The sequence below is a fragment of the Microtus ochrogaster genome, chromosome 5, assembly GCF_000317375.1.
Source record: "Microtus ochrogaster isolate Prairie Vole_2 chromosome 5, MicOch1.0, whole genome shotgun sequence".
NCBI lineage: Eukaryota > Metazoa > Chordata > Mammalia > Rodentia > Cricetidae > Microtus > Microtus ochrogaster.
This window is the reverse complement of record NC_022012.1, coordinates 65,779,821-65,806,652: the sequence shown is the minus strand read 5'-3', so window position 1 is coordinate 65,806,652 and position 26,832 is coordinate 65,779,821. Positions and strand designations below refer to the sequence as shown.

Below are 26,832 nucleotides of genomic sequence, written 5' to 3'. Positions count from 1 at the left end.
GGTGGCGGGGAGGAGGCGGAAATCCTCAATAAATAAATAAATTAAAAAAAAAAGAAAACCTTCAGTTTCCTTTCCCAGAGTTTGTGCTGCTAACGGTGTCTGCCACAAATGTTAATTTTACAGTGGATTTCCTGCTGAAAAACTTACTTTCTTCTTTAAGAGTATCCTGTCAAGTTATGTAAGCTTTGTAAACAAAAACTTGGATGTGTCTGTCTATCCAAATGTCATGGTAAGTCGTGAGGAAACAATAACAGGATTGGAGAGACTGACCAGTGGTTACCAGCATTGGCTACTCTTGCATAAGTGGTGGAGCAGGTGCCTAGGGAGTGTAAGACTCAGAAAAGGCTTTCTCTTTTTTCTTTTCCAAGACAGAGTTTCTCTATGTAATCCTGGCTGTCTTGGAAGTCCCTATATAGATCAAACTGGCCTTGAACTCAGAGATCTGCCTGTCTCTGCCTTCTGAGGACAAGAAATAAAAGTGTTCACCACCATGCCCAGCTTGAAGAAAGCTTTTTCAAATATACTATGTTTGGGTGGGGGGGGATTTGAAAACTCTGGGTTATAACTTAAAGAAGGTTTAAGAAATGACTGTATACCCATCATGGTATCTGAAATATCTACTTTAGTCCTCAGGTGAATCAGAACTCAGGGTTCCAAAGTGGAGGCAGGAGATAGTATAGCTGATATCTTTGGTTTAGGAAACAGGATTATACTCCAAAGTGAGAGAAAATACATAGCCACATGCTCGACCTCCAATTAATCCAGTTATGATTTGATCAAATGTCTCACTTTTTTTGTTTCTATCCCACAAGATGTTATTTGATTTACAAAATGAAGTTTGCTGTAAGCACGTTGCTACTGAGATGTGAAATGTGCCGAAGTCAATGTGTTTTCTTCTCTCTGGGTCAGGGTTAAGTTGAAAGTGTGGCATCCAGTTTTCCTCCAGGTGGCTTTTATGGCAGATGTTAATCATGAAACTGCATCTTCTAGGAGGCAGAAAGGTGCAGTGTTCTGCAAGCCCGGCTTGTTCTCCGCAGTGTACACAGGCAGAATAGAAACAGAGCCATTTCATAACACAGCATGGTTTACATTATAGGCAAAGTCCCAAGACAACAGGTTCTGTTTCCAAGGTGACGCCTTTATTACAAAAGTCTTCTCTGGTCTGGAATTTGACCATCACAGTATTTTTATTGAACTAGCTCCAGAATGTTCTTTAGTCCTGGTCCTTGCAAAAGTTGATCTATCTAACATTACAATCTATAACATTGACAATGTATTGTTTATATTATAGTAAGCCAGGAGAAACAAACCCCTCATACCTCATATAATTCTAGAATCCTCATATTTTGCATATTAGATTATAGAATCTTAAATCTCATTTGATCCTTACCTCACATTTTGGAATAATGTCAGGGTAAGAATCATCATACTCTGAGCAGGTTGAGAAACTAAGGTTCAGATGGCGCAAGGGACTTGATGGTGTTATCATTATCAAACCTGTTATCCACAGCCCCAATGCTATCCTCAATGTAACCATTTTTCTTTTGATTTGTTTTCTTCTTTGGTTAAATATTCATATTCTTTTTTCCTAGGGTACCCGATCAGACTTGTTTTGTTTACCATGTTAGGTTATGGGGACTCATTATATACTAGATATAATTTAATTGGGGGTAGGGTGGGAATGAAGAGAATATCTGGGGTCTGAAGGCCCTTGACAATCTAGCAACCATAGACTAGTTGAAAACTAGAGCTCCAAAAATAATTACACTCACCCCAAAGTTTGTAGCGGCGAAGCGATCCGAGGCAGAAACCTGCACATTAGTGGAGACAGTTGTGTGGGCATAGAAAGCGTTGATGTTCGCCAGCAGGGCACTCATGACCGCAGGGACACCCGGGCACATGTACTTAGAAGACAGACATGAAAAGTGCCTGAAATGTTTTAAAACACAAGACACACAGTGCTTTAAAAGTGGAAGCCAATTCACGTACAAGCCCGCCCTTTCATGTCGCCATTAAGTCATTCCTCAGCTGTAGCAAACGCTCCAACAGTTTCTGGGAGAGCAGACATGTTCAGCCTCTTAGAAGTTTCATATTCAGGGTTTCCTGCCCTGTGGAAAGTCCAAGGTCTGCCCCCCTCCGTCCATGTCTAGGAAGGTGAACATCCAAACTGGCTAGGCTCCCACAAAGCCAGAACATGAAGTAGGATCAAAACTGCTCTTTGGACTGGAGAGAGAGGGGGAGAGGAGTGGGGGGAGGGGAAGAAGGGTGGGAGGAGCGGGGGGAAATGGGAGGCTGGGAGGAGGCTGAAACTTTTTTTTCCTTTTCTCGATAAAATAAAAAAAAAGAAGTTTCATATTCACACTGGTGACGCAGCTTGATTAGAAAATGACCTCTCGTGGGGCTTACGGGCAGTTTCTTTGAACTACATGGGTGCTTGGTGCTAAAAGCCAAGGCCAGGTCCCTGCAAAGTTCAGCGTGCTGGAACAACAGCTCTGGGCACAGGGTCACCCCAAGGCCCCGACCCTACCTTCAGCTATTTAAGAGCCTAAAATGCCACATGCCACCCAAACACCATTGGCCTCTGTCTCCTCCTCACGGTGCCTTCTGTTTTGCAGCAAGCGGCTCCACTTTCACTCCTACTGGTTCACACCTGACTCGAGTGGCACTTTTGAAGTTTCCCAGGCTTCAAGGGCCTCTATCAGCAATTCTGCTTTCCAAGCGCTTTGTTATAGAAAGGATTCAATTAGACAAACAACTGAATCATGCCAGGCCTGGGCACAGAGGTTCTCGATTGAAACCTCGAATAATAGAGTCATTTACGACATCAAAAGCAACAAGAGCTTTTTTCTGTCTCTTCTCTCAAGGAAACCTGTCTCGTGTGAACTCTATCAAAAGATTGTCACGCTGAAAGTGTGACTTGTGATAAATCTGAAAGACAAAATGCACACGGCAAAAAAGAATCTTCTTACCATAATTTGACCCCATTTGCTCAGATATTTCAATAATTTGTCTCCCATCTCGGCAATTCAGCATTGTGTGTTACTGAATGCCTAAGTGGGCTGTGTGTACGTAAAGGCACGTCATGTCATGAGTGGCATCCCACAAAGCAAGCCAGTATCTGTCCTGACAATGTGGCCGCGTTTAGCTCACAGCTGGGCTGGATTCCTATCTACCTCCTCTTTCCTGACCCTAGCTGACGAACGTAGGTTGAAGCTGTGGTCCTTGAGAATCAGAAGTGACAATTTATGTCCTAAGAGTTATATGATGTCTGTCATTTAACTATGGGAATATAAATGTATTTATGTTTTTAAATTATTATTTCTGAGATTATTAAAATGTATTAATACCCACAAGGAATACCACAAATGTGACTCAGTGATATGGCTCGGTGGGTAAGGACTCTTGCTGCCACACCTCACAAACTGAGCTCCATCCTGGAACCCACGTGGTGGAAGGAGAAACAGATTACTAAATTGTCCTTTGACCTCCACACACATGTCCTATGGTACACACATGGTACCCCACACGCATTTGTACACACATACATCCATACACATAGTAAATAAATAAATATAACCAAAAAGTTTAAAAAAGAATGCTGTAGTAATACAAAATTACAAAAGTATCTTTTATATCTCTCACAGGACTGGAACTTTTACTAGACCTCACAGATAGAATTAAGAACATCTTGAAGTCCCAGAAGACGGAAGACTGTTATACCACTGTGTTCTCAGCCTGTTTGTTTAACCTGCTTTCAAGAGGGCAATGTAACACTAACCTTACTTGCCTTGGATTTTCTGTGTAATCAACTTTTACAGTGTAAGCTAATGCACGCTGTAATCTTAAATTGTGTGCTCTTCTGTGCCCTGACCCAGAACAGTGCATTTGTCCCGTTTGCTGACAGCAGCAAATCCAGAGGTGGAAAGCAATCTTCTAACAATGAGTATCTTCCTATAACGTTAAACAAAGCACTTGGACATTGGTTAATAGACAGTGTCATTTTCAATGCTGGTTGTCATCTGAGTCATTTGTGGGCCAACTGGAGTCAGTGTCTTAATTCCTGTAAAACTGTTAAAGATGTCTGTTAACTATCCCATTCCTTTCCCGTGTGATGCTTTCTATGATGGTCAATAAAAGAGAGAGAGAGAGAAATTCTCCTTTTAAGGCATGGAAATGCATAAACACACAGAAACATACAGATATAGACAATCACATGACACTTTTACAGACAGACACACATGAACACATATAGACACAGCCACACAAAAGACAGACACACAGGGACAGTCACAGGTAAAGGCACAAGGGCTAATTCACAAGACAGCCTTCAGGCAGGCACAAATTCAGACCCATGCAACAGACTGGCAGGGTACAGAAGACACGGGGAGCCTGAAGTAGATAATTCAAATCTGTGCCCACTCTTGGCTAAATGACTCCAAGGGGAAGCACTTTTATTTCTTTCCTTAATGTGAAACTGATGCATTATTGGTGAGTTGGAGTTAATCATTAATGCACTTAGCCACACAGAATACCACAAATGATAGAAAAATTATTTCAGGAAGAAATTTTAAAACCTCAAAGTGAGGCCATCGTGTTTTTCCCTGACCCCCAAATTTCATTAAATTAGATTTATTAGACTCTAATCATAGACTAAGAATTATAGAATACTAAATGCCTAAACATGACAATTTGGGAGATAATAGAAAAACAGGCATATCCAGGAAGAGGTAGAGACATGACATCATAGTCAATTGCCAAAGTAAACTTTACTGAAACTCTGAAGCTGGAAGTGTGTCATTTTGAAATGGATGGTGTCACAAGAGCAATGTAGTTCTTGGTTTCAAAATAATACACCCAGGCAGCAACTCAGCTCACTGGGTTAAGGTACTTGCCAGCAAGCCTGATGACCCGAGCACAATCCCCAGGACCCACATGGCAGAAGGAGAGAACCAGCTTCTTTAAGTTACCTGCCAACCTTTGCACACATGGTATGGCAAGCACTCTTGCAATAAATGAAGAAAATGTAATCAAAATTAAAACAAACCTATACCGCCAGATTGCTCAGGCCTCATTTCTTCTAGCTGCCTCCCGCCACGGGTTAGAGCAGACAAAATTAGGGTACAGGACACAGCCCCACAAGTCCAGTCCACAATCAGGGAAAAGGACGGCCAGAGGGGCTTAGGCTGAGCGGCCAGGCAGTGAACAGGGAAGAATGAGAAGCCTGGTGTCCCCATGGTTGATGAAAATGTACAAGGTGAGCTCTGGTCGACAGCAGTGAGCCTCCTTGCACACCGCCAGGGACTCGGGGCACATAACAGACAGGAGGCAACTGTGAGAACCAGACAGAGTGCTGTAGAGACATCAAGGGAGATACTCCCAACCCAGCCTGGAGAGGCTCAGGTAAAAATTCATAACAGAGCCTGGGCTATGAGGTAATGATGACGAAGAGATCCTGAAGCCATGCAAAGGACTTGATTTCATGGAGAAAGAATTTGCTCAGGGAAATGAAATAGTGCAAACTAATGAAGACACAAATGTATGCAGTCTACTCCATTGACCATGAGGGAAGAAGGCCAGACCAGTACGGCCAGAGGTCTGTCTGTGTGTCTGTGTGTCTGGGGGTTTATGTGGAGTTTTGTGCCGTAAGTTAGGTTAGCTACTTCGTCACATCTTCATAGGTCAGAGGGCTTTCGCAAATAAAGCTCAAATTCTCTCAGAGAGAATGCAAGCTATCAAGTCATCTTCCAGAAGTCAAACTCCCTCTCCATGTAATGGAAGCAACATCATCAGATCTACACTTTTAAGGGGTTACTTTGGGTGTGAGAATTCAGGAGTATGTGTTTGAGAGAGAGGAAGGGAGAAAAAGGGTCCAAGGAAGAAGCTACCTGAGCATCCCTCCCCACCTTTTTTGTGTTAATGATGCAGTTGTGAACATGACATGCAGATAGACTTAATTATTTGGGTTTCATTATGGTGTCTAGTCAAACTGCATGAATGGAAGATGTCTCTCAAGACATTGACTTCACCTCATTGAGATCACCTTCCTCTCTTTCTGGGACTGTATGCTGTAGCTATACCTGTGTGTGTAGTTATGCTGAGATTGTATTTAATACAGGGATTTCCCACACCCAAGGGTGTACCAATGGGCTTTTCTTAATGAAAGCAAAACAACAGGAGCTAAAGGTATCTACACAGAGTTAAGGGGGAACAAGACGAGTGCTCAGCTACCCTGATAGGACAGTCGATTTTTCTATACAATTACTTCAGGAGGGTTTGCCTGTGGTACACGGCAGTAATATTGTAATGCTGACCACACTCCAGCATTGCTCTGCTGAGAGTGATGTTTTAAATCATCCAGAACATTAGGCTAGCATTCATCCCAAAGAACTGACAGAAATATCTTATCCTTTGATTAATACTGAAATGAGGCAATTTCTGGGGTATGACGGACAATAGCTAGAGGCACAAGAGCCACCCTCTAAATCTTCCCGAAGGCTCCCATGATACCAGGAAGGAAGTCAAATCCTACCAGCCCTGGAAAGTAGGAGTACCGTTTAATGATTTCTAGCACCAAGGAACAACTTTCCCTAACTAACTACCGGGAAGCTTGCTGGACTGAGAAAAACTCAATGACAGGTTGGCGTCTTAGCTCTTAAAGTAGTTGACCAACAAGAAGTGGGATGGCATGGATAGAGGCTGCTCACTGTATGTCTTTGCAGCAGAGACGGGGGTCTACCACATCTCAGCAAGGTTGCCCAACAGACTCTACTCCATGGTAACTGTCTCCTGTGGTGGAGAGTATTTTCTCATTTCCCACACCTACTCTGTCCATATACACCGAAGAGGATACAACTCCTAATCGCAGAGCAGCTGTGCAATAGGGGATGGGCACAGGGGTAGGAAGCTCCTTAGAGTGAAGGGAGAGAGGGCTGGCAAAAGGCAGCTTTCAGAGGCGAGAGTCAATGTCTCATGTATCACTTTAGCAAGACAAAATCCATGGATTGTGGGTGATGGGAACTAAAGGCAGGTCCTTTCAAGAGCAGTCAGTGCTTGTAGGGATAGCCCAGCCCCCTTAGGGGGCGTGTTCACCTCGGGCTAATGTTTACATATAAATCTGGCTCTCTTTTTTTGTATCTCCTGCTCACTGCTGGATCCCTGGTGTTGTAAGCTATCCCCTCATTAAAATTTGTTGTTTCATATTAAGCTAGCCTGGTTATTACACCCATTACAGCTTTTTTGCCCCCGCCCCTGAGCACCCCGGGGGCGCAAGCTGATCTTTCCCTGCCTTTGTGAGCAAGTCAGCTACTGGAGCTCAGGAAGCACAATTGGGCTCTAGCGAGCATAGCCCGCTAGCTTTCACAGCGCGCTCCTGGCTCGCTTTCCCTTCCCCCATATTTTATGGATTTAGGGGTATTTTTTAAAAAGGGGGGGGGGATTAACTGGTTTGATGGGATGATTGGTATTTATGAATTACTGTTTTTAGAAAATTGTATTGGTACTGTTTCTTGTATATTGATATATTGAATATTAAATGTGAATGTTTCTACCTCTATTTTTGTATGCTTATAACTTTGTCTATATTGTATTGATACATTTACCATATTACAATGTACATTTCTACCTCTGATATTATTTATATAATAACATTGTTTACATTTGATGTGTAATGACATTGTTTACAGTTGAAGATCATTGTCTTCATATATTGCACAGTTGTTTATTCGCTTAGTCTTCAAGTTAGATAGGTATTGAGAATTAATCAAGTCTTTTAGACACATAGAGATTATATTTAGTATAGATAGTATAATCTTCAGCCTCTTCGAAGAGCTGTAGAAAATGGCCTTTAATCTAACCTAGAATTCTGTGCCAACGAGACACAATTACTCCTGGCATCGCCACTCTATTCCCGAGAGAACGTTGAGCACCAAAGACACTCCACTGGGAGCATTTCTTCTTGGCAGAACTGGCCTTTGGGTTAAGAAAAGCCCATACCTTAACTACTGACAAAGATAAAACAGGATTGTCTTATCCTGCCAAGACAGGGTAGGATAGTTCTAAGAAAGTTCCTTGCCTTTAATAATGGTATGTCAGTTATGTTAGGCCTTAGCCAAAGTTGGTTGACCCAACATTACAAACAAGACTTTGGGTGATTGCCCAGGTAGTCAGTTGTCTCTGTCATTTGTTGCACATTTTGGATATCTCTCGTTTGTTAAGTAATATTTATTTCCTTCTTAGATCTTTGATGGAGTTGAAGATTATATAATTGTAGTTACTCTCTACATTATTTAGACTCCTTGAGATAGAATGTTTAGCAAAACTTTTGTTCTCAATATTGTTTGTTATATTTATTATTTGTTATTATTGTATATAGTTGTATTTGGTTTAGTTCTGTCTTATTTAGACAAAAGGGGGAGATGTAGGGATAGCCCAGCCCCCTAAGGCTAATGTTTACATATAAATCTGGCGAGCATGAGCCAGCCGCTCTCTTTTTTTGTATCTCCTGCTCACCGCTGGATCCCTGGTGTTGTAAGCTATCCCCTCATTAAAATTTGCTGTTTCATATTAAGCTAGCCTGGTTATTATGCCAATTACAAGTGCTCTTAACCACTGAGACATCTCCCCAGCCCCTGTATTGTATTCTAAAAGGATGTGCAGAGAAAATGTGACAATGTTCTCAAAGCAAAATGATAGGTATGTAAGGCAGACCTTGTATTCGGCACACAAAGATTGACTCATTACCAATGCAAATCCAATTAAGATTGCACACGGTAGATATAATTTTATCTGTCAACTATGCATGAGGTAACATTTAAAATGAACTGATGAGATACTGGTATGCTCTGACACCAATGGACTACTGAAGTCGTATCAGATTCTGTCTCTGGACTCACTGCATTTCCTGCATTTCACTGCAAAAGAAGAATAACATCAAAATTTTACATGTCCCTTTGGGAGAAGTTATTCTTAGTTACATAAACTGTGGACATTACAGGATGTACTGTCTTTGTTTTAAGGACATAGTATACCAACTTTTATGAAAGATTTACTTTTATTTATGTGTATGTGTAGGAGTTTGTGTCCCTGAGTCCAGTGCCCACAGAAGCCAGAACAAAGGGTCAGATCTTCTGGAGCTGGAGTTAAAGGAAGTTGAGAGTCATCTTGGGAACAAACTCAGGTCCCTTGCAAAGCAACAAGTGCTCTTGACAGCTGACCCATCACTTCAACTCCACCAGTATTTTGTGGATGAACAGTACATGAGGTGGCTAGAATGACACAATGCTAACAATTTTTAGATTCTTGGAAAAGATTTTGGTGAGAAAATGAAAGATAAAAGGTAAAATGGTAGAAATACACTAAAACCAGTTTGTTCCCCAAGACTCAGACTGAAACCTTCTCAAGTGATCAGCATTACATATTCTAGCCTCTTACTAAAGAGAAATTCAAATATATTTGAATTGCTTCTTCTTAGTTCTAAAGCACAATGACTTCTCAATGGAGGCTGTGGATGACTAGATCTTAATCATGGGGTGGGGAAGAAGAGAATGGGAAGGGGAACATGCAGATCACAGAAAGATGGAGAATTTAGCAAAATGCCATCAGTTGCTCCCCTCCCAGCAGTTACTCTTTTCTCAGCAGCTACTCCCTTCCCGGCAGCTAATTCCCTCCCATCAGCTACTCCCCTCCCTCTACATGCCTAGATTTGCCCCGTCCACTTACACAAGCATTTAGCACAAATGCATATTCATCATGATCTTCTTTGTATTTCATTTCTTCTTCATCCTAAACTCGGAGCCCCGTGGAGGCAGAAGCCATCCCTACTACTGAGCCCTAATGATCTTTTCTTGCTGTGGCCTAAATCTGTCCCCTATGAGGACAGAAGTTTCTATGAGGAGACTTTTTTATTTTTATGCTTTGACATTTTGAGGAGGTATGGTCTTTGAGAGGTACTTAAGATAGACAGTGGGATTCTCACAATTAACCCAACAGTAGCTTTATAAAAAGTGGTCCAAAGAGACCGTGTCACCCTGAAAATACTGTGAGAACACAGCAGAAAGAGTCTTCCATGAATCAGGAAAATACCCTTCACAGGACAACCATCATCATGGACTTCACTTTTCTAATTGTGGGAAATAGACTCCTGTGGTTTATAAGTCATCCAGTTCATGACAATTTGTTATAGTAACATTCATAGGGTAAAGGCACCCTGCATAAGCCCACACACCTAGATACTTAGGAAATATCTGGTGTGGGAGAATTGTCTGTAATCTGTCAATCATGTTTTAAATAAACGCTGATTGGCCAGGCAGGAAGTATAGGGGAAAAAAACCAGACAGGAAGTAAAGGTGATGCAATGAGAACAGGAGAATTCTGGGAAGGAGAAAGCCCATTCCTCTCAGTCCTGCACAGACCACCGAGGAAGCAAGATGTGAACTGCCCTGGTGATAAAGGTACCAAACCATGTGGCTAGCATAGATAAGAAAAATGGGTTAATATAAGCTACAAGAGCTAATAAGTAGCCTGAGCTAATGGGCCAATCAGCTTTATAACTTATAGAGATCTCTGTGTGATTTTCTTTGGAGCTAAAGAGCTGTGGAAACCAGGCAGGACAGAAAACCCCAACAAACAAGCATGACCCTCATGTTACAAATATCTACTGAACAAACTAATTGTGCATTCTAGAATGTTGGGTCTGAACATTGTTGGACTTGCCTTCCTTTTTACTGCTGGCCCTCTGTTCCTGCAACCACTCCTCCCTTGTATGGACCCTTAGGAAAAGATTGTAAGCCAACAAGTCAGTTGCTCAACATTTCCTCAGAAGGCCTGTGTGGCTTTAGCAGCTGAGACAGACTAGGATGAAGGTGAACTTTAACCCCAGAGTTATGGTCTAGAGATAAGTTTATGACAGCACACTAAGGCACAAGCCAATAGAATCCCAGCAAAAAGCCATGACCCAGTGCTTGTTCTCTTTGGCACCAGACGGGCCAGCCCTAGTTTAGCAGAATCCCACATTAAAACAGCTTTAGCTTTGTTTGACAATGAAATAAAGGCTAATTAAAGAGTTAGAGGGTGTTAACTTGATAGAAACCGCCAGAGAGGCTGGGAAGACACCTCAGGTGGTGAAGTGCCTGCCATCCGCATGCAAGGCTCTTAGTTCATAACTCCAGAACCCATGTAGTGCTCGGTGGAACGGCACACACCTGCGGTCCTGTTACTGTAGAGGCTGAGCAGCCGGATCCATGGAGCTCATTGGCCAGCCCATAGATGAGCTCCAGTTTCAATGAGAAACTTTGCCTCAAAATATATGGTGGGGAGTGACAGAGGAAGATACCTAACATGGACCATTGGCCTCCATATGTATTTTCACACAAACGCACATATATACATGGACAAATACATACACCAATCATCTTACTACATAGAATAAAATTCCATTCATGTTCTTGGAGGTGATAGAACATTGAAAGGAAAAAAATTATAAGCTCACACAAATGAGAAATATCAAGGCATGCTATTGTGATGGAAATAGTAGCATGCTTGACCTTGAGAAGCAATACACAAATACACATAGAGTGGTGTGCTCCTTGGACAGAGGGAGCAGACCTCTGTGCTCATCGTTGTAAGCTAGAATGCCCCTTCTGTTGTGGATTGACAACTGACTAGCAACATGGGCACACAGTCTTCAGTTTTCAATTGCTCACTTGTTTCAATAGGAGAGCTACAATCTCTATTTCCATGAAAACTCAACAAAAACAGCAAGGGCACAATTTTATTCAACAGATGGGACAGACAAACTGCCCCTGATAGGAAGTGGGCTGCAGTAAAGGGGAGTGTGTTTACAGGCAGCAGGATGTAGTAGAGAGGTCTGGGAAGCTGAGTCTTAAAGTTTAGGTTATTTACCAGCAGAATAGCATCTGCCTCCCCTATATTCTGAGAACTACTCAGGAGAGAGATCTGACGACACACTCAGACTCTGACTAATAATGCTTCCCCTCAATTATCCATCTCCAAGTCTATCCTCAAAAGAAGCATGAATGCACTATGAGAAACTGATCAGTCTCCATTAGGAGGAAGATAATGATGTAATAGAGGGATCTGGCTAAGCATACAGTCTCTAAGTATGAAAAGAAACTGCTAGGAAAATTCAGAAGAGTCAAGCCATTCTATTCTTTTCCAAACTTGCAAGTGTACAAACTACACAGATGGGGCTTGCTTCTCCCTTCAAGCGCGTGTCCCAACCTTGTGATTTTTTTTTAAACTTTATGAAAACAAAAGATTTATTTTACATGTCTGCATGTATGTATTACACCATGTTCATGGAAGCCAGAAGAGGGTAGTGGATCCCTGGAACCAGAGTTAGAGCAGTTGTGAGCAACCATGTGGGTGCTGTGAACCAGATCCATGTCCTCTGGAAGAGCAGCCAGTGTTCTTAACATCTTGAGCCAAATATTTATCCAGTCCCCAACTTTAAATTTTTAAATATTAAGAAGACAAAATTCTTAAATAAACTCGAGAGAGATGGCTCAGTGGTTAAGAGTACTGACTGCTTGACACCTTCACACCAATAAACAATAAAAAATATTTAAATAAACTTAAAACTAATAGTTTTAGGTGTTTTGTTTGCTTGTTCGGTCATTATGATTTGCTGGTTCATATTCTGATACATTATTTTTTATACACAGTAGAATTTTATTAGTTGTAAAAAATGAAATTATGCCATTTTCAGGAAAATGGATGGAACTGGAATTCATTGTGCTAAGCAAAATAAGCCAGAATCAGAAAAACAAATACCCCACTTTCTCTCATATGCAGACTCTTGATTTACATTTAAGTGTGTGTGTGTGTGTATACAGGCATGTGTGCATGCATGAAAATGTGTGTGTATATAGGCATGTGTGTGTGCATGCACATGTGTGTAGATCATGAAAGTATGATGGGACAATCAGAGAGAAAGAAGAGATTTCAAAGAAGAGGAGAGGGAGGAAAATAGGCAATGGAAGGCAGGCAACATGCAAGTAGAAAGGGGAGAAAAGGTACCAGAAAGACCAATAGGTGTTATGGGGAAGGGCAGTGGGGGAGGGGAGCAAATAAACTCAAAGCATGATGATGTATATGTAAGAAAATGCCATGATGAAATCTGCTCCTTTGCATGGTGACTTAAAAAAATTAAAAAGCAGCAGTCCGGGGTTTCTTTCTGAAGCCCTGGCCCACAAGAAATACAGATAACAACCAAGGTGCCTTAGAAATTCTTGATGTGGCAGGTCAGGATTTACTTTTTTCTTGTTGGAATGAGGGTTTTGTTCTTTACCTTACTTGATAAAGCAGGAACTTTGTAAACACATTTGTACAGTAACCAGTGTGGAAAGGAATCTGACATCAGGTCTGACTAAACCTTTAACCAGCAGCTTTCAAAAGCTAATGTGTTAATGAGTCAGTTTCAGCCTTGGGAAGTCCTGTTTCAGAAAACCTTTTGCCTTCTATGTGGTAAGAAGACAAGATGTGACATTGGCAGTCTTTCAAATAAGTTTGGCGACATAAAAAGACCCTTAACTTATTTCTCCAGTTATACTGTTCTTGTGACTATAGAGAAGGCTCCCAAGCTACTTCCCTCTGACATGTTATGTATGCATTTGTTTTTGTGCCCTAAAGCAAGGATTTCAAAAACAATCGAGAAATACTGATGAACTATTTCATTCATGTAAATATGCGCTCATAAACTTCCCCTTTCCAGGAGATATTTTGCTTTGCCAACAATCTATTAGAAATTAACTAACATTTCAGTTACAAATTAGCATTTTGGAAGCATGCCTAAACTCTTTCCGAAAATTATTTTCAACCCCTGACAACAAGTGTCAGTATCTGAAAGTTTATTTTCAAATTGTTGCACGGGACCGGTGTGGTACGTACCAAAATATTTCAATACAACCTTACACAGTGAAGGTGTCACATACATCAATTTCATTAAATTCATCTCTTCTCCTTTATTTGCTTTTGGTAATTGCAAAACCTCTGACATTCAGAGATAGTGCAGGAGAAAATGAGATCCAAAAATAAAGTTGATAAGCCGGGCAATGGTGGCGCAAGCCTTTAATCCCAGCACTTGGGAGGCAGAGGCAGGCGGATCTCTGTGAGTTCGAGACCAGCCTGGTCTACAAGAGCTAGTTCCAGGACAGGCTCCAAAACCACAGAGAAACCCTGTCTCAAAAAACCAATAAATAAATAAATAAATAAATAAAATAAAGTTGATAGAAACCTCTGCTCTGGCTCCTTCTATTTGCAAGTATGTATTCAGTTTCCAGTCTGAATCCAGAACTTCCAACGCAGTGAAGCAAAAGTGAGGACGACCAAGACTTCAATCTATTTTATTTAGAATTCAAATCACCTCCAAACTGCTCACTGTGTTATATTTCTTAAATATAAGTATAGGTTTTTAACTTTTCTGACATATTGACACACAATTAGAGACTTGTATCCATCTATAACGGAAATTAATTTCTAGCACCAATCACAGATAACTAATAAGAGTAAGCAAAGAGACTGTAATTTAGGGATAATAAGATCATCAATCAATAGATTTTTCTTCTTGCATGATAATGGAATATTTTCCATTTTCAAAGCTTAATTTATCCTGGGCAATGTTAATAAGAAAAAGTGGGACAGTAGGGATAGATATAGATTTTAATGAGCTGAAAAATGGCTCACTGGGTAAAGGTACCTGCCAGCAAACTCAGTGCCCCAAGTTTGACCCCCAAGACCCCCATGGTGGAGGGAGAAAACCGACTCCATTAAGTTGCCCTCTGATCTCAGTACAGTTGTCATAGTCTGTAGCTCTCAAGTCAATTCCGAACAGAAAAACTTTCAGCAGCAGCTGGGAAAAACGCTCCGCAGTGAAGAACTCACCGCTCTTGCAGAAAACCTGGGTTCATTTCCCAGCAGCCCACATGGTAGCTCACAACTATCTATAATTCTAGTTTCAAGGGATCTGAAACCTCTTCTGGCTTCTGTGGGTTCCTGCACCCACGTGGTGCCTAAAAACTCACTGAGGTACACACGTGCACACAGAAATTAAAACTGAACAACAATAACCCCCCAAATCAGTAACTCCCTTGGACTGGAATGAAACAGATGCCGAGGTCACTAACTTCCTTACAGCTGTGGGAGTGTAAAATAGATTTCCCTGACAGAGAGTCCCTGCTGCAAGATGTGGGCAGGAGAAGAGGAGACGGTTCAGTGGAACGTAGCCACCCCTGTGTGTTTGCTGAGTCTTGAACTATTTCACACTAGGACTGCAGGATGGAGCACCGCAGGAAGACAGCAGAACCCACACAGTAATTACTGTCTGGGCATTACAGAAGGAAACAGTCGCCAGTCCTAGCTTCAGACCGGTACCCGGTGTAAACAGGGGCTTGTTAAAGTGGAGTGCAAATCGGAAAACACCCCCTTACTTGCAGGTCACTTATCAGACAAGAATCCAGAGTTTGTTAACTTCTTATTGTGAGCTTGAGAGGTGAGACAGCATACCTAAGAAGAAGGAGTGCTGTCTCTCCTCAGCTACCTGGTAGTTACCAGTAGTGTAGCCATTTTTTTCTCAGGATATAGAAAACAGGAAAGAAAGACCCTGATGTCAGCACCCAGAGATTGTTTGCTCTAACTCCTCTGGATTATTTCCTTTGCTGGGGAGTGTTCCCATTTCAGTTTGTTTACCTTGCTAGTCGTAGTTGCTTTTTAGTTGTGTTCAATTTTATATTATGTGTTCTGATAAGTTACATAGCACTTGGCATGGGATAAAACAGATGTCAAAGTCACCGATTCCCTTACATCTACCGGGGCGTAAAATAGATTGCCCTGACAGTGAGTCCCTGCTGCAAGATGTGGGCAGGAGAAGTGGGTGGTCATTAGTCAGAGAGATAAAAACTGAGTTTCTAGATTGTGCAGGAAGCTTCTATTTTGTGACCTCTAAGATCTCTGGTATGTCTAATAGTGCATTCATTATTATTCAGAACCAGAACATTATATAAATGGAAGCACCATCTACCAAAGTGTGTGTTCATGTAAATGTATGTAGGTGTTAGTGCCCACGTATATGGAGGCCAGAGTTCAACATCTAGTTGCCAAAACTCTCAAGCTGACTCTACTGGCTGACCACTGAGCCCCAGGATCCTCTTGTTTCCACCTTCCCTGTACTAGGGTTACAGGGGCATGCAGCTCTGCCCAGCTCTGTAATATGGGGCCTGGGGATTTGAAATCAGGTGTCTATGCCCAGCTCTGTAATGTGGGGGCTGGGATCTGAAATCAGGTATCTATGTATGCCCTGCTCTGTAATGTGGGGGCTGGGATCTGAAATCAGGCGTCTATGCCCAGTTCTGTAATGTGGGGGCTGGGATCTGAAATCAGGTGCCTGTGCTTGTATAGCAAACAGTTTAGCCACTAGGCCATCTCCCCAGCCACTCTGTTTCAGTCCTTCAAACATGCCTTCATTCTTAGACAACTGAGTTCTGGAACCATGGCTGGCAATTAAACGCTATGAATGCTCTAGTTTAGAGAAGAGCATTGGTTTTGCTCCAAATTACATAATGGCTAGTTTTGTTTCCTTAGGGCAACCTACAATCACCTGAAAAAGAGAGTCTCGGTGAAGGTTTGTAGACTTTGGGTTGGTCTGTAGAAAAACGTCTTAATTGGTATAACTAATGCAAGAAGACAACCCACTGGGATGGCACCATGCCCTGTGCAGGCGCTCGTGAGTTGTGTAAGACTAGAGAGATTGCTCTGAGCACAAGCGAGTATGCAGGCATGCATTTTCTCTCTGCTTTTAACTGTGGGTGTGGCCAGTCATCTCAAACTGTAGAGACCTTGATTTCCTTGTAGGTCTATAATCTGAGTTCGTGAGTTGAACGAAATCCTTTCTCCCATAAGTTGCGTTTTATCCCGGTGTTTTCAATCGCAGCAACAGAAAGTAGGACAAAGCCTACCATTTCTATGAATAGAATTAATAGATTGCCTGGTGCGTCATCTGTTCATTGCCCAGAAGAATAGTCCCTTGCTGTTAATATATGCATTTATATTAACATATGCCTATAAACCCCTTACTATTATACGTTGTGCACAGATGATAAACTAAATACAACTTACAACCATAGACCAGGTATGAAAACATCCACCATGGAAAATAAGTGACCCAATTTTAAGTCCTAGCTGATGCCCCTGTGTGTGTAAGCCCACTCATCATTACCCCAGTCACTGCAGCAGTGGGCTCTATCAGTACCATAGCCGTCTTTGCTTTGTTTCTAACAGTAATAATACACACACTGAAGGAATGACTCAGCCTAGCGCCTGACCTAAGATGCTACAATGACTTCTGATGCTTCAGATGCTAACAGCTCTGTATACTTAGACATGCCAAGACTTTGCTTTCCTCAGATACAAAAAGATGTTCACGTTACAGAATGTTGACCCTGCTCTCAGAATATCGCATTCCATCGGTGGGACTCAGGTGGATGTTTCTAAATCCCCCCAGCGAAAGATGCAAGTGAAGGATTCCCAGCTCAAAAGGGAACAAAGGCGGGAGGATGATGATGGTGGATACTCTGATAATCACTGTCTTAATGCTGCCCTTCGCAGCATAGGCACAATGCAAGGAAATTCTCTATTTTGACCAATTGCATTTGGGCTAAAGAACTGAGATGAGAGCTGGCAGAATGGCCATCAGGTAAGATGGCTTCCCAACAAGCTTGATGGCCTGAGTTTGGTCCCACTTACCTCACTTAGTGCAAGGAGAGACGAAACACCTGCCATTTGTCCTTTGCCTCTATAGGCATGTCATGACAAGCACACACACACACACACACACACACACACACACACACACACACACACACACACTAAGCAAATATTAATAGTAAAAGTAATAACCTAAAGAATCAAGATGAAGTCTCCCCACTTTGTTTCCACTAAATTTCAACCAAGATTTGTGCCCACTCCAACATCCTCAGCACTTACGTCATAGCTTGATAAATGGATTCAACACCATAACGCATGGCGAACTCATCCACGATTTCTTGAGAAGCGTCATCAAAGAATACCTTCCAGGCTTCATCGCCTTTGACCTCTGGTATTTTCACACGGCCATTAGACTTCACTTCAGTCAAGTAATGGAACAGGTTCTGAAAGTAAGCAGTTTACAGTTGTTTAGGGACTCCTCGGGATAGGCCAGGAATATTTAAGTACGCTTTTCTATAGAATATCACTGTGTTATCACGTCTGTGTCACCAGCCTCTGAACGCACTGGGAATATCTTAGAGTATATTAAACTGAATTTATTATAGGAAATCTGTCATTGCTTCTGCCTGGGAGTCTGCAGAATCAATAATTCATTTGCTTGTGCACACCCAGCCATTTCCAGAAAGAAGCAAGCATGTTTCAGTGTAAATGCTTCTACATAAGATAATATAGTTTTTCATTTGTGGGCTCTGAGTAAATTACAGTGTCCTGGTTGGGTAATGGGATGTTGGCCATAGTCATACAGATTGTCACAAATATGCCAGGAGGCTTCAGAAACAAAATGGTAAGAGCCAGGAAAAGAGTTGAGATGGAAAATAAATGCTTGGAAACTTGATAATTAAAGAAAGCACCCCACTGAATCCCTTTTCACGTCTAACAAGTACAGGCACTGCAGCCTAGAACCTATCTATTGGTTACAGAGCTTTCCATCTCCTTTTCAATTTGCCTTTGGTGGTAGGGCAGTGGCCTAGGATGCGTGTGGAGGCCAGCTTGTGAGAGCTGCCTTTCTCTTTACACTGTGTGAATCCCATGTCTGTACAGTGAGTGATCTCTCCAGTCCTCACCTTCCTGAACTAGAAGAAAAGACTAGAGAAAGCACAGCCTAACACACACATCTTCTCTGTTGGGTTTTCGAGGCCAGAGATCCTGGCCAAATCTGTGGTGATTGTTGCTTTTTATTAGTCAGAGAACAGAAAGCTGCTTACTGATGGAATGCTGCCAGTGTATCAGCCATAAAATTCATCATAGACCCTACAGCTGTTTACTGTGTGGACAACTGAAACACCATTTTTTACTCTTTGTTTGGGAAAAATGGTATGCAGATCTTTTCCGTGTCAATTGTTTAGAGATAGGGGTTTTCATAAACATATTTAGGAAAACTAATGTGTGAAAAAGCCATGGAAATTTGGTGGCTAGCTTAGTGTCACTCTGATACAAGTAGAATCGCCTGGGAAGAGAGTCTCAGTGAGAGGCCAGGTAGGTCATGTTGGCATGTGGGCATGTCTGTGGGGGATTGCCTCAACTGACTCACTAGAGGAGGGAAGGCCCCCGCCGAATGGCAGCAGTGCCCTTTCTCAGGCTGCGCTCTGGGCTGAACACAGAGGAGAGTGAGCCCCGAGCAGCAGCGGGCATTTGTTCTCTCTCTGCTCTTGGCTGTGGATGGGAGCCACTCCTTCGAGTCCTGCCTCCTTGAGTTCCTAGCAGTGATGGACTACAACACCAACTGTGAGCCCAAACAAACCTTTTCTCTCCTAAACTGCTTTTTGTCAGGCATGTGACTGATCACAGTGACAGGCATGGAACCAGGGTAGATGTCTTGATGCCCTTTCCTCTAGAGAGGAAAGTGTTTTCTCCTTCTGTCCCACAGCACAGGGCAAGGGACATTCCTCAGCTCCCTCTCACCCTTTTGTACATTTGGAAACAGTATCGTTTCACCCAAGAATGCCATCAGTGACACTTGTTACCTCTCCAGAGCTTGCAGTGGCCCAGGGCAACTGGTCAGTGCATGCACATCAAGGACCGAAAAGGAATTGGTAAGTGGGCTCTATGCTACCTGCTAAAGGGCCAGCTTTCTACCAGGTTTTTACACCTCAATGCCTTCTACCACAAGCTTAGTCAGCACAGCCCTGGCTACCACAGGCCCAGCCCCTGTTACCACAGGCTTAGCACAGCCTGGGCTACCACTGGCCCAGCACAGCCCACACGACCACAGGCTCAGCGCCACCCCTGTTACTAAAGGCCCAGCACAGCTTGGGCTATGACAGGCTCAGTACAACCTGAATTACCACAAGCTGAGAACAGCCCCAGCTACCACAGGCAGTCTGAACTCCAGGAAGAGCTCCAGAAACCCGATTCCATGACTTTTCAAAAGCCAGGGTTTGTTTTGTGATTCATAACAAGCATGACCTCACTAAATTCCACTTTGAATAGAATTTATTTTCCTAGTTACCTCGTGTAAACAAGTGTATTGTATGTGGTATGGCGCCACCTTCTCCTCTCCCTTTATTTCCACGTTGATTTTCAGTCGGATGGCCCCAGACACAGCTGACTTATCCGTCCGTTTCTCTGAGGAAAAGCAAACATGTCCTTGGTCAGTTATTCCAACAGGAACATAATTCTAATTCAAGTTCCCTAATGTACTAACTCACCACAACCATAGATACCCTACCCTGGGCCTACCCAACACTGGCCATATCAGCAATCAGTCAAGCAAGGGAGAGGGGCTCATGGGACCCTACCTTTTATCTCTGAACTACCGGCTATTGAGAGACTGTGGGAGAGAGGGGAAGCACTGTCTCCATTTTGATATTCACTGATGAGCCACCCCCCACGCTGCAAAGGAGAGAGCCATGCACATGGGCACATGGACTGGTTCTATTAATCTCACTGGGTCACAAAACAAAATAAATAGACGTAAACATGAAAGAGAGATTTGTGTGTGGGAATGCGTGTTGGTAGGGGTGATAACTGGTGGGTGAAAGTGGTTTATATGTTTTACACACATGTGTAAAATTGTTTTCAGACAAATTTATGGGCCGGAGGGATGGTTCAATGGTTAAGAGCGCTTGCTGTTCTTGCAGAGGAGAACAGGCTTAACCCCAGTATCAACCCCAGTGGCTTAATCCCAGTGCAGAGAGGCTGAATCCCAGTGTCCACATGATAGCTTACAATCATCTTTAACTCTGGTTTCAGGAGATTCAGTGCCCTCTTCTTGCCTCCATGGATACCAGGTGTGTACATGCTATGTATACATATGCAGATGAAATACTCATACACATAAAATAAAAATAGATCTTTCAAAACAAATATAATTAATGAAATCGAAATTAACCACACATACACGTACACATATATACACTCACAGACATACATATGCATTCACAAACATCTGCACTCCTCTCTTTCACACACACACACACACACACACACACACACACAGTCACACACACTAACGAGAACCTTAGGAACAGCTCGTTTCCTATATCATAAGTGGCTAAGTAACCATGACCCACACAGACAATGCCTGCCTGTTGTGTGGTTGTAACTGTTAAACAGCCTGCAGAGAGTTCAGACAGACGATCAAAGGACCCTTCCCTGCCCTTACACAGTGAAATTCCATTCATCGTGTGGCAATTACACACAAGATAATCGGAACATCAAATTTCATGGGGAAACTGTCTCACTTGAAAAACTCCTCTTCAGCAGCCTCTTGTTCTTTCATCGTTCACGAAAGAGGAGACAAATGTGGGCTAACAACAAGATGAAAGCCGTTTTCATATTGTCCATCTACAGCCTGTGTTTATTTGTAAATGTGATAGTAAGTACTCGAATGGGATCAAAATACTATCGGTTTATTCAATAAGTGGATTCGAGTCCGGAGGAGCAGCACACACCTATCAGAGCTTTGCGAGAAACTTACAGTCCCAGAACTCCTAGAGTATGAATATAGACTGGGAACGTGAGATTGTCCCCATTTCCCAAAGGATATGCGTGGAGAGGTCACCATTTACAATAAGAAATGGGAGCTAAACAGAACAACAGGAGGCTAGTGCTGAAAACGTCTTTAATTGGCTGTTTTCTGAAACCTATCCATCCTTTTAGCCACATAAGATTATGAAGCTTGTCGTCTCTGTGTGGGATGCCTTTTGACTTCTTCATCCTTGCTATCTTGTAGGAATGAATTGTGAAAATTCTTTCTTCAGCAGTACAGAATTATCAGGGGCTTGCCCACTTGCTAGGATACCACACTCAACCTGTGTTTTGTTCGTGTGTGTGTGTGTGTGTGTGTGTGTGTGTGTGTGTGTGTGTGTGTGTGTATGTGTGTATGTTGAGGAAGGAATTGAACTCAGGGTGTCATACTTATACAGGAAGAGTATTGCCACTCAGTTGTATCTCCAGCCAATTCCTCGCTTCTTAATTTGAGACAGGTTCTTGCAAAATTGTCCAGGCAGTCCTTGATCTGGTGACCCTCCCGCCTCTGTCTTCCGAGAAAATAGAATTACAATCTTGGCCTAGCAAACCTGGCTGGGAGTCCCTTTACTCTCAACATACATGGAGTTTTGAGTTAGGTGTAAGTGAAACACAGAGCTTGCGATGTCCTTACCAACCACCCCTTTCCAGAGCTCCCAGGAAGCTTAGAATTAGTGCTATCTCTCAATAGAGGAGACTCTGTGAGCACACAGGACTTTGGGGCAAACATTGCTTTGGGTGGTAGGGTTAACTCCAAGTGATGAGAAAGGACAGAGTTTCCACGAGGATAAAGTAAATTATTTGTAAGGGTTGGACATAATGAGGGATTTTGCTAAGAAATGCAAACGAATTTCATCTCTCTCTCTTTTCCTCCTTCCCTTCCTGCCTTTCTCCCTTCCCCTTCCCTCCTAGAAGGAAAGGACATGGGAGGAAGGGGACAAAAGTACCCCCTGGGCAGCTAAAGGTGCTGAAGATAAGTCTTTCTACACAGTATCCCCGCTCCTTGTTTCTTTCACAGTTTAAAGGGCACTTTCGCATTGAAGATGGGCAGCCATTTAACCAAATGGCATAGCTAAGTTCCATAGCAAACTGGTTTTAACCAGGCATATAGTACCCAAACAATAAAATAAAAGAATTTCTGTCCTGACTATTCTTTAGTTCCAGAGGATGGTAATTTATTATAGAAAAAAAATCTGCAAAAGCAAGGCTCCTATTAAAATATGGTTTTTGAGTTTTTTTTTTGAGTACTGCACAGGAACTGAAGGTTTCTTCTTTTAACATCTTGGTTTCATATGTAAAGTTACTTAATAATTTAAACAAGATGTGGGAGTTTAGCTTAGTCTCAAGCTCAGATTCCAATAATGAGAAATACCAATGTTCTTTAATTAAGATTCTTCAACTATTTTTGGTAATGAGTTCCCAGCAAAGCTGAATCATTTGTGTTTAGATCAAGTTAAATTTCCTGTTTCTTAAGTTGTTATATAATTTAGAATTTTATTAACTCAATGAGACTTTCTTTTTTTGACAACTATTATATTACTAAAAGTTTGTAGTGTTTTTATTTGTTTGTTTTAGAACCAACATTCTGTAAGTTGGTAAAGTACATTGTGAATATAAGTGGTAATTCTTTGTGGTCCATGGGCTATGTCAGCTTCTGTTCATGGCCAGCTGGTTCTCAAAATTTTAATTTATCATTTCCTAGGCTGTCATTAAAAAATCTTTGGGTCCCATATTTTATAAAAACTGAGATAACTATAAATTTATACTATTATTAGGACACCAGTAAAGACCCCAGGTTATTTTTTACTCAAGTAAAAGCTGAAGTCAAATTTGTCATACTTCTGTTTCTACAATAAAAGTTTACTTAAACGTCATGCCAGCTAAACTTATTATTGATGTCTTCATAGTTGAAACCCATGTTAAAGCCACATCAATTCTTCTTGTCTTTGCTAATGAAAGACTATTTAAATATTACCATTTGAAAGAAATCCCAACTACATAAAAAACTATCTTTCTTTTCAATTAGTTAATAAATAATTTTTAATTTATGTGATGTGTATGTCTGTGTGAACACATGCCATGCATTTGTGGTAGTCCATAAAGGTCAGAAGAAGGCATTTGTACACCCCCAAGCTAGAGTTACAGGTAGTTGTGAGCCTCTTGACTAAACCTGCGTCCTCTGGAAGAACAGAAAATGCTGTTAATTGATGATCTATCTCTCTAGCCTCCCAACTATATTTTCATAAGTGAGCAGAATAAATCAGAGCAGCCATAGATTTCTCAAACATTAGACAAATGTCTTTGAAGCTGTATATTATGAATCTAAAGTCAAAAGTGGTGTAAACTTTTCTCCAAGAAGACATTCAGTGGATTCTTTAAGTTTTTTGTTTTCATCTTAGATTTAACAATGTATTTCGATTGTACAAAAATTTCATCTACAATTGCCCTTCATTGCTAATAAAACTGACTCAGCTAAGAGGTCGGCAAAATGATCTACAAAGACATCTGCCTTTTAACTCTAAGTGAATAGGATCCGTGTCACAGAGACTCTTGAATCTGAACTCATTTTCAAGTAGGTACAAAAATAATCACCTAAGTTGTACCAGACATCCATCTCGCCGCTCAGAGTCCTGACTTCCACGATCGTCTGCCCCAGAAAGTCATCAGACTCCTTCTTGAAATGCTGCTTCACTCTGGATTTAATGTCATCGTCTTCATCCCATACTCGGACCTTGATTCGATCTGTAGAGTTATGGCATTCACTGTGAACAAATGTGCACAGGTCAGTGACTGCTGGCTGCTCCTCTGAAGGGCACATGGTGTTGGAGGCTGACTGTAAACTTGACCAGTTAATAAAGAGATATCTACTGAGTTATAAATGGATTCCCCAGGATCCCTTCTAGCTATGGGTGTTGCAGGCAGATGGGAGAAATGTGTGGTTCGCTCAACAACAAATAGGCAAAATTATATCCCGTTCCAGTCTATTGCCTGTACCTGAGACAGCAGAGTCAAACATGCGATTTGCAACATTTTCTTGGACAACATACCCATGCTCTAGAAATCCCTCATATGGAAAATAAGCTAATTTCATGGCAAGGACATTGAAAAAGGGGTCAGAGTAGGAAACGACATCACAGTTACAGGCAGATATTTTACACACTGATCATCTCGGTGTGTATGGTTCTGGTCTCTGTGTCAGAGTGCCTACACTAAATTACAAGAAGGAAGGATAAACTTTGATTGCTGGCTTCCTGGATTACAGCCCATGGTGGACCCCATTGCTTCAGGCCTGAGGTGAAGCTGAGCATCATTCTGTGCAGGATGTGGAATAGAAGTGCTCAGGAGTAGTAGCTAGGAAGCAGAGGCAGGGAGAACATAGGAAGAGCATGGGAGAGAGGGTGGGGAAGAGGAGGGAGGGGGACAAGGGAGATGGAAGGGAATAGGGAGGAGGGGAGAGGAGTGATCTAGCTTCTAAAGGCATGACTCCGCTGGACAGTCTTCCAACAAGGCCCTGTGTTCTACTAAGAACAGCCCCTTAGCTATGTGTGCACTAATAGTTTGATGCCACTTGTGTTCCCATGATCCAACTGATAGAGCCACTGGCTGGGAACCATGTCCTCACCCAGCACAAGCTGTGACATTCCTCATAGCCAAACCATAGCACCCAATATGTACACAGTATACACAATATACACCCTACCAGCACACAGAAGGAACTGTGAAATCAAATTTGGTCAGCAGAAAATCCCTGCGACTTGAGAACAGCTCGTAGGTTCTAGTCTGTCACTGATTTCCACATTTCTTCCATCTCCTCTTGTTGACAACAGCTACCCAATATTACCCAAAGCTGTGCTTCTGGGTGTCTCCCTGAATGTATTTGGTGGTCTCTCCCATGTTTTTCTCTCTCTAACCAGCCAGTTTTTGAGAATGAGCTAGGTACCTGCTGTGTGCCATTTTTCCTAAGGCTGATAAATGAGGTAGTGGGAACCTGTGCTCCCTGACTCTCAGCGTCCATCCACTCCAGTGTAGGAATCTTTAACCTGGGATTTATGGGCAAGTTCTGGGCATTCCTGAACTTGCATTTGAAAACTAAATGAAACTATTTCAGTTTACTCCCTCCCAATTTTACATCTAGCAACAAATCACAGCAGTAGTTGGTCCCTAATAAAGTGACAGACAATTTTACAAAAAACAGAGTATAAGGAAATAAAATATTACTTTACTTTATACTATGCAAAAATTATTTATTCAATATATAATATATGAATATATATTCAATATAATTGATCTACTATTTTCTTTCAATATTTTGTTTAATGAATTAAACATATACCTAATTTAGGAAGGCATCTATGTCTCTACTAGATTGCAGAATGAGTTCAAAGAGCAACATTTCCTTAACCATTCCTGAAAGCGTCATGTGCTTCCCATCAGTCTTTGAAACAAAACCAGACAGTGCAAATAAGAGTAACAATTGGGGAGTGACATGCCTGTGTGCAAACTGTAGCCCACAATTTTGAGTCCATGTGGGAGGTTTCAGATCAGAATACTACAGTAATAACTGGGACAGTGGGATTGTTAGAAACTTTGAGGCATGATCATCACTTGGTCTTCTAGACCAGAGTTTAAGATGCCCATCATGAGCAGAACAGTGTACATATGTTAAATGATTCACAGCTCAGCTCAGTTCATAACTCTTTTGCATAAAATGTTGTCTTTTGCATACTATATTATGTGATTTCTTAGATAGCAGGTTGAGAAGACATGCTTCAGGAGGGTGGGTTGTGGAGTGGTGATGTCAGAGACACCCACTTTCTAAAATATACAATAACCCTGCTTTTTGTTCTTTATTTTACAACTGTAACATTTTACTTATTTTTACACATATGTCAGTATATAGATTAAATTATGTGTTAATTTAGGTGCACAATGGATAATTGCATATGAAAATAGTTTATTGGTTTTAACAGGGTTGACAACTGACTACTTCCTATCTGACTCAAGTTGTGTGACATTTTTAGCTACAAACTAATACCCATGATAATACCCATGTTAGCAGGTATTTATAGAAATAATGAGAAAGGACTG

The 26,832-nt window shown here is 41.8% G+C and overlaps 1 protein-coding gene across 3 annotated transcripts in view; it reads right to left on the bottom strand.

The window, feature by feature from the left end:
• The window catches only part of Unc13c (unc-13 homolog C), a 462,492-nt gene that overhangs the window by 205,496 nt on the left and 230,164 nt on the right, over positions 1–26,832 (bottom strand). For all 3 annotated transcript variants that reach the window (XM_013346384.2, XM_026778986.1, XM_005347631.3), the window contains exons 11-14: positions 24,337–24,506; positions 20,225–20,340; positions 17,995–18,158; positions 1,773–1,929 (exon numbers count right to left, since the gene is read on the bottom strand). In XM_013346384.2, the coding sequence (XP_013201838.1) occupies positions 1,773–1,929; positions 17,995–18,158; positions 20,225–20,340; positions 24,337–24,506 (607 nt within the window). The remainder of the gene's footprint in view (positions 1–1,772; positions 1,930–17,994; positions 18,159–20,224; positions 20,341–24,336; positions 24,507–26,832) is intronic.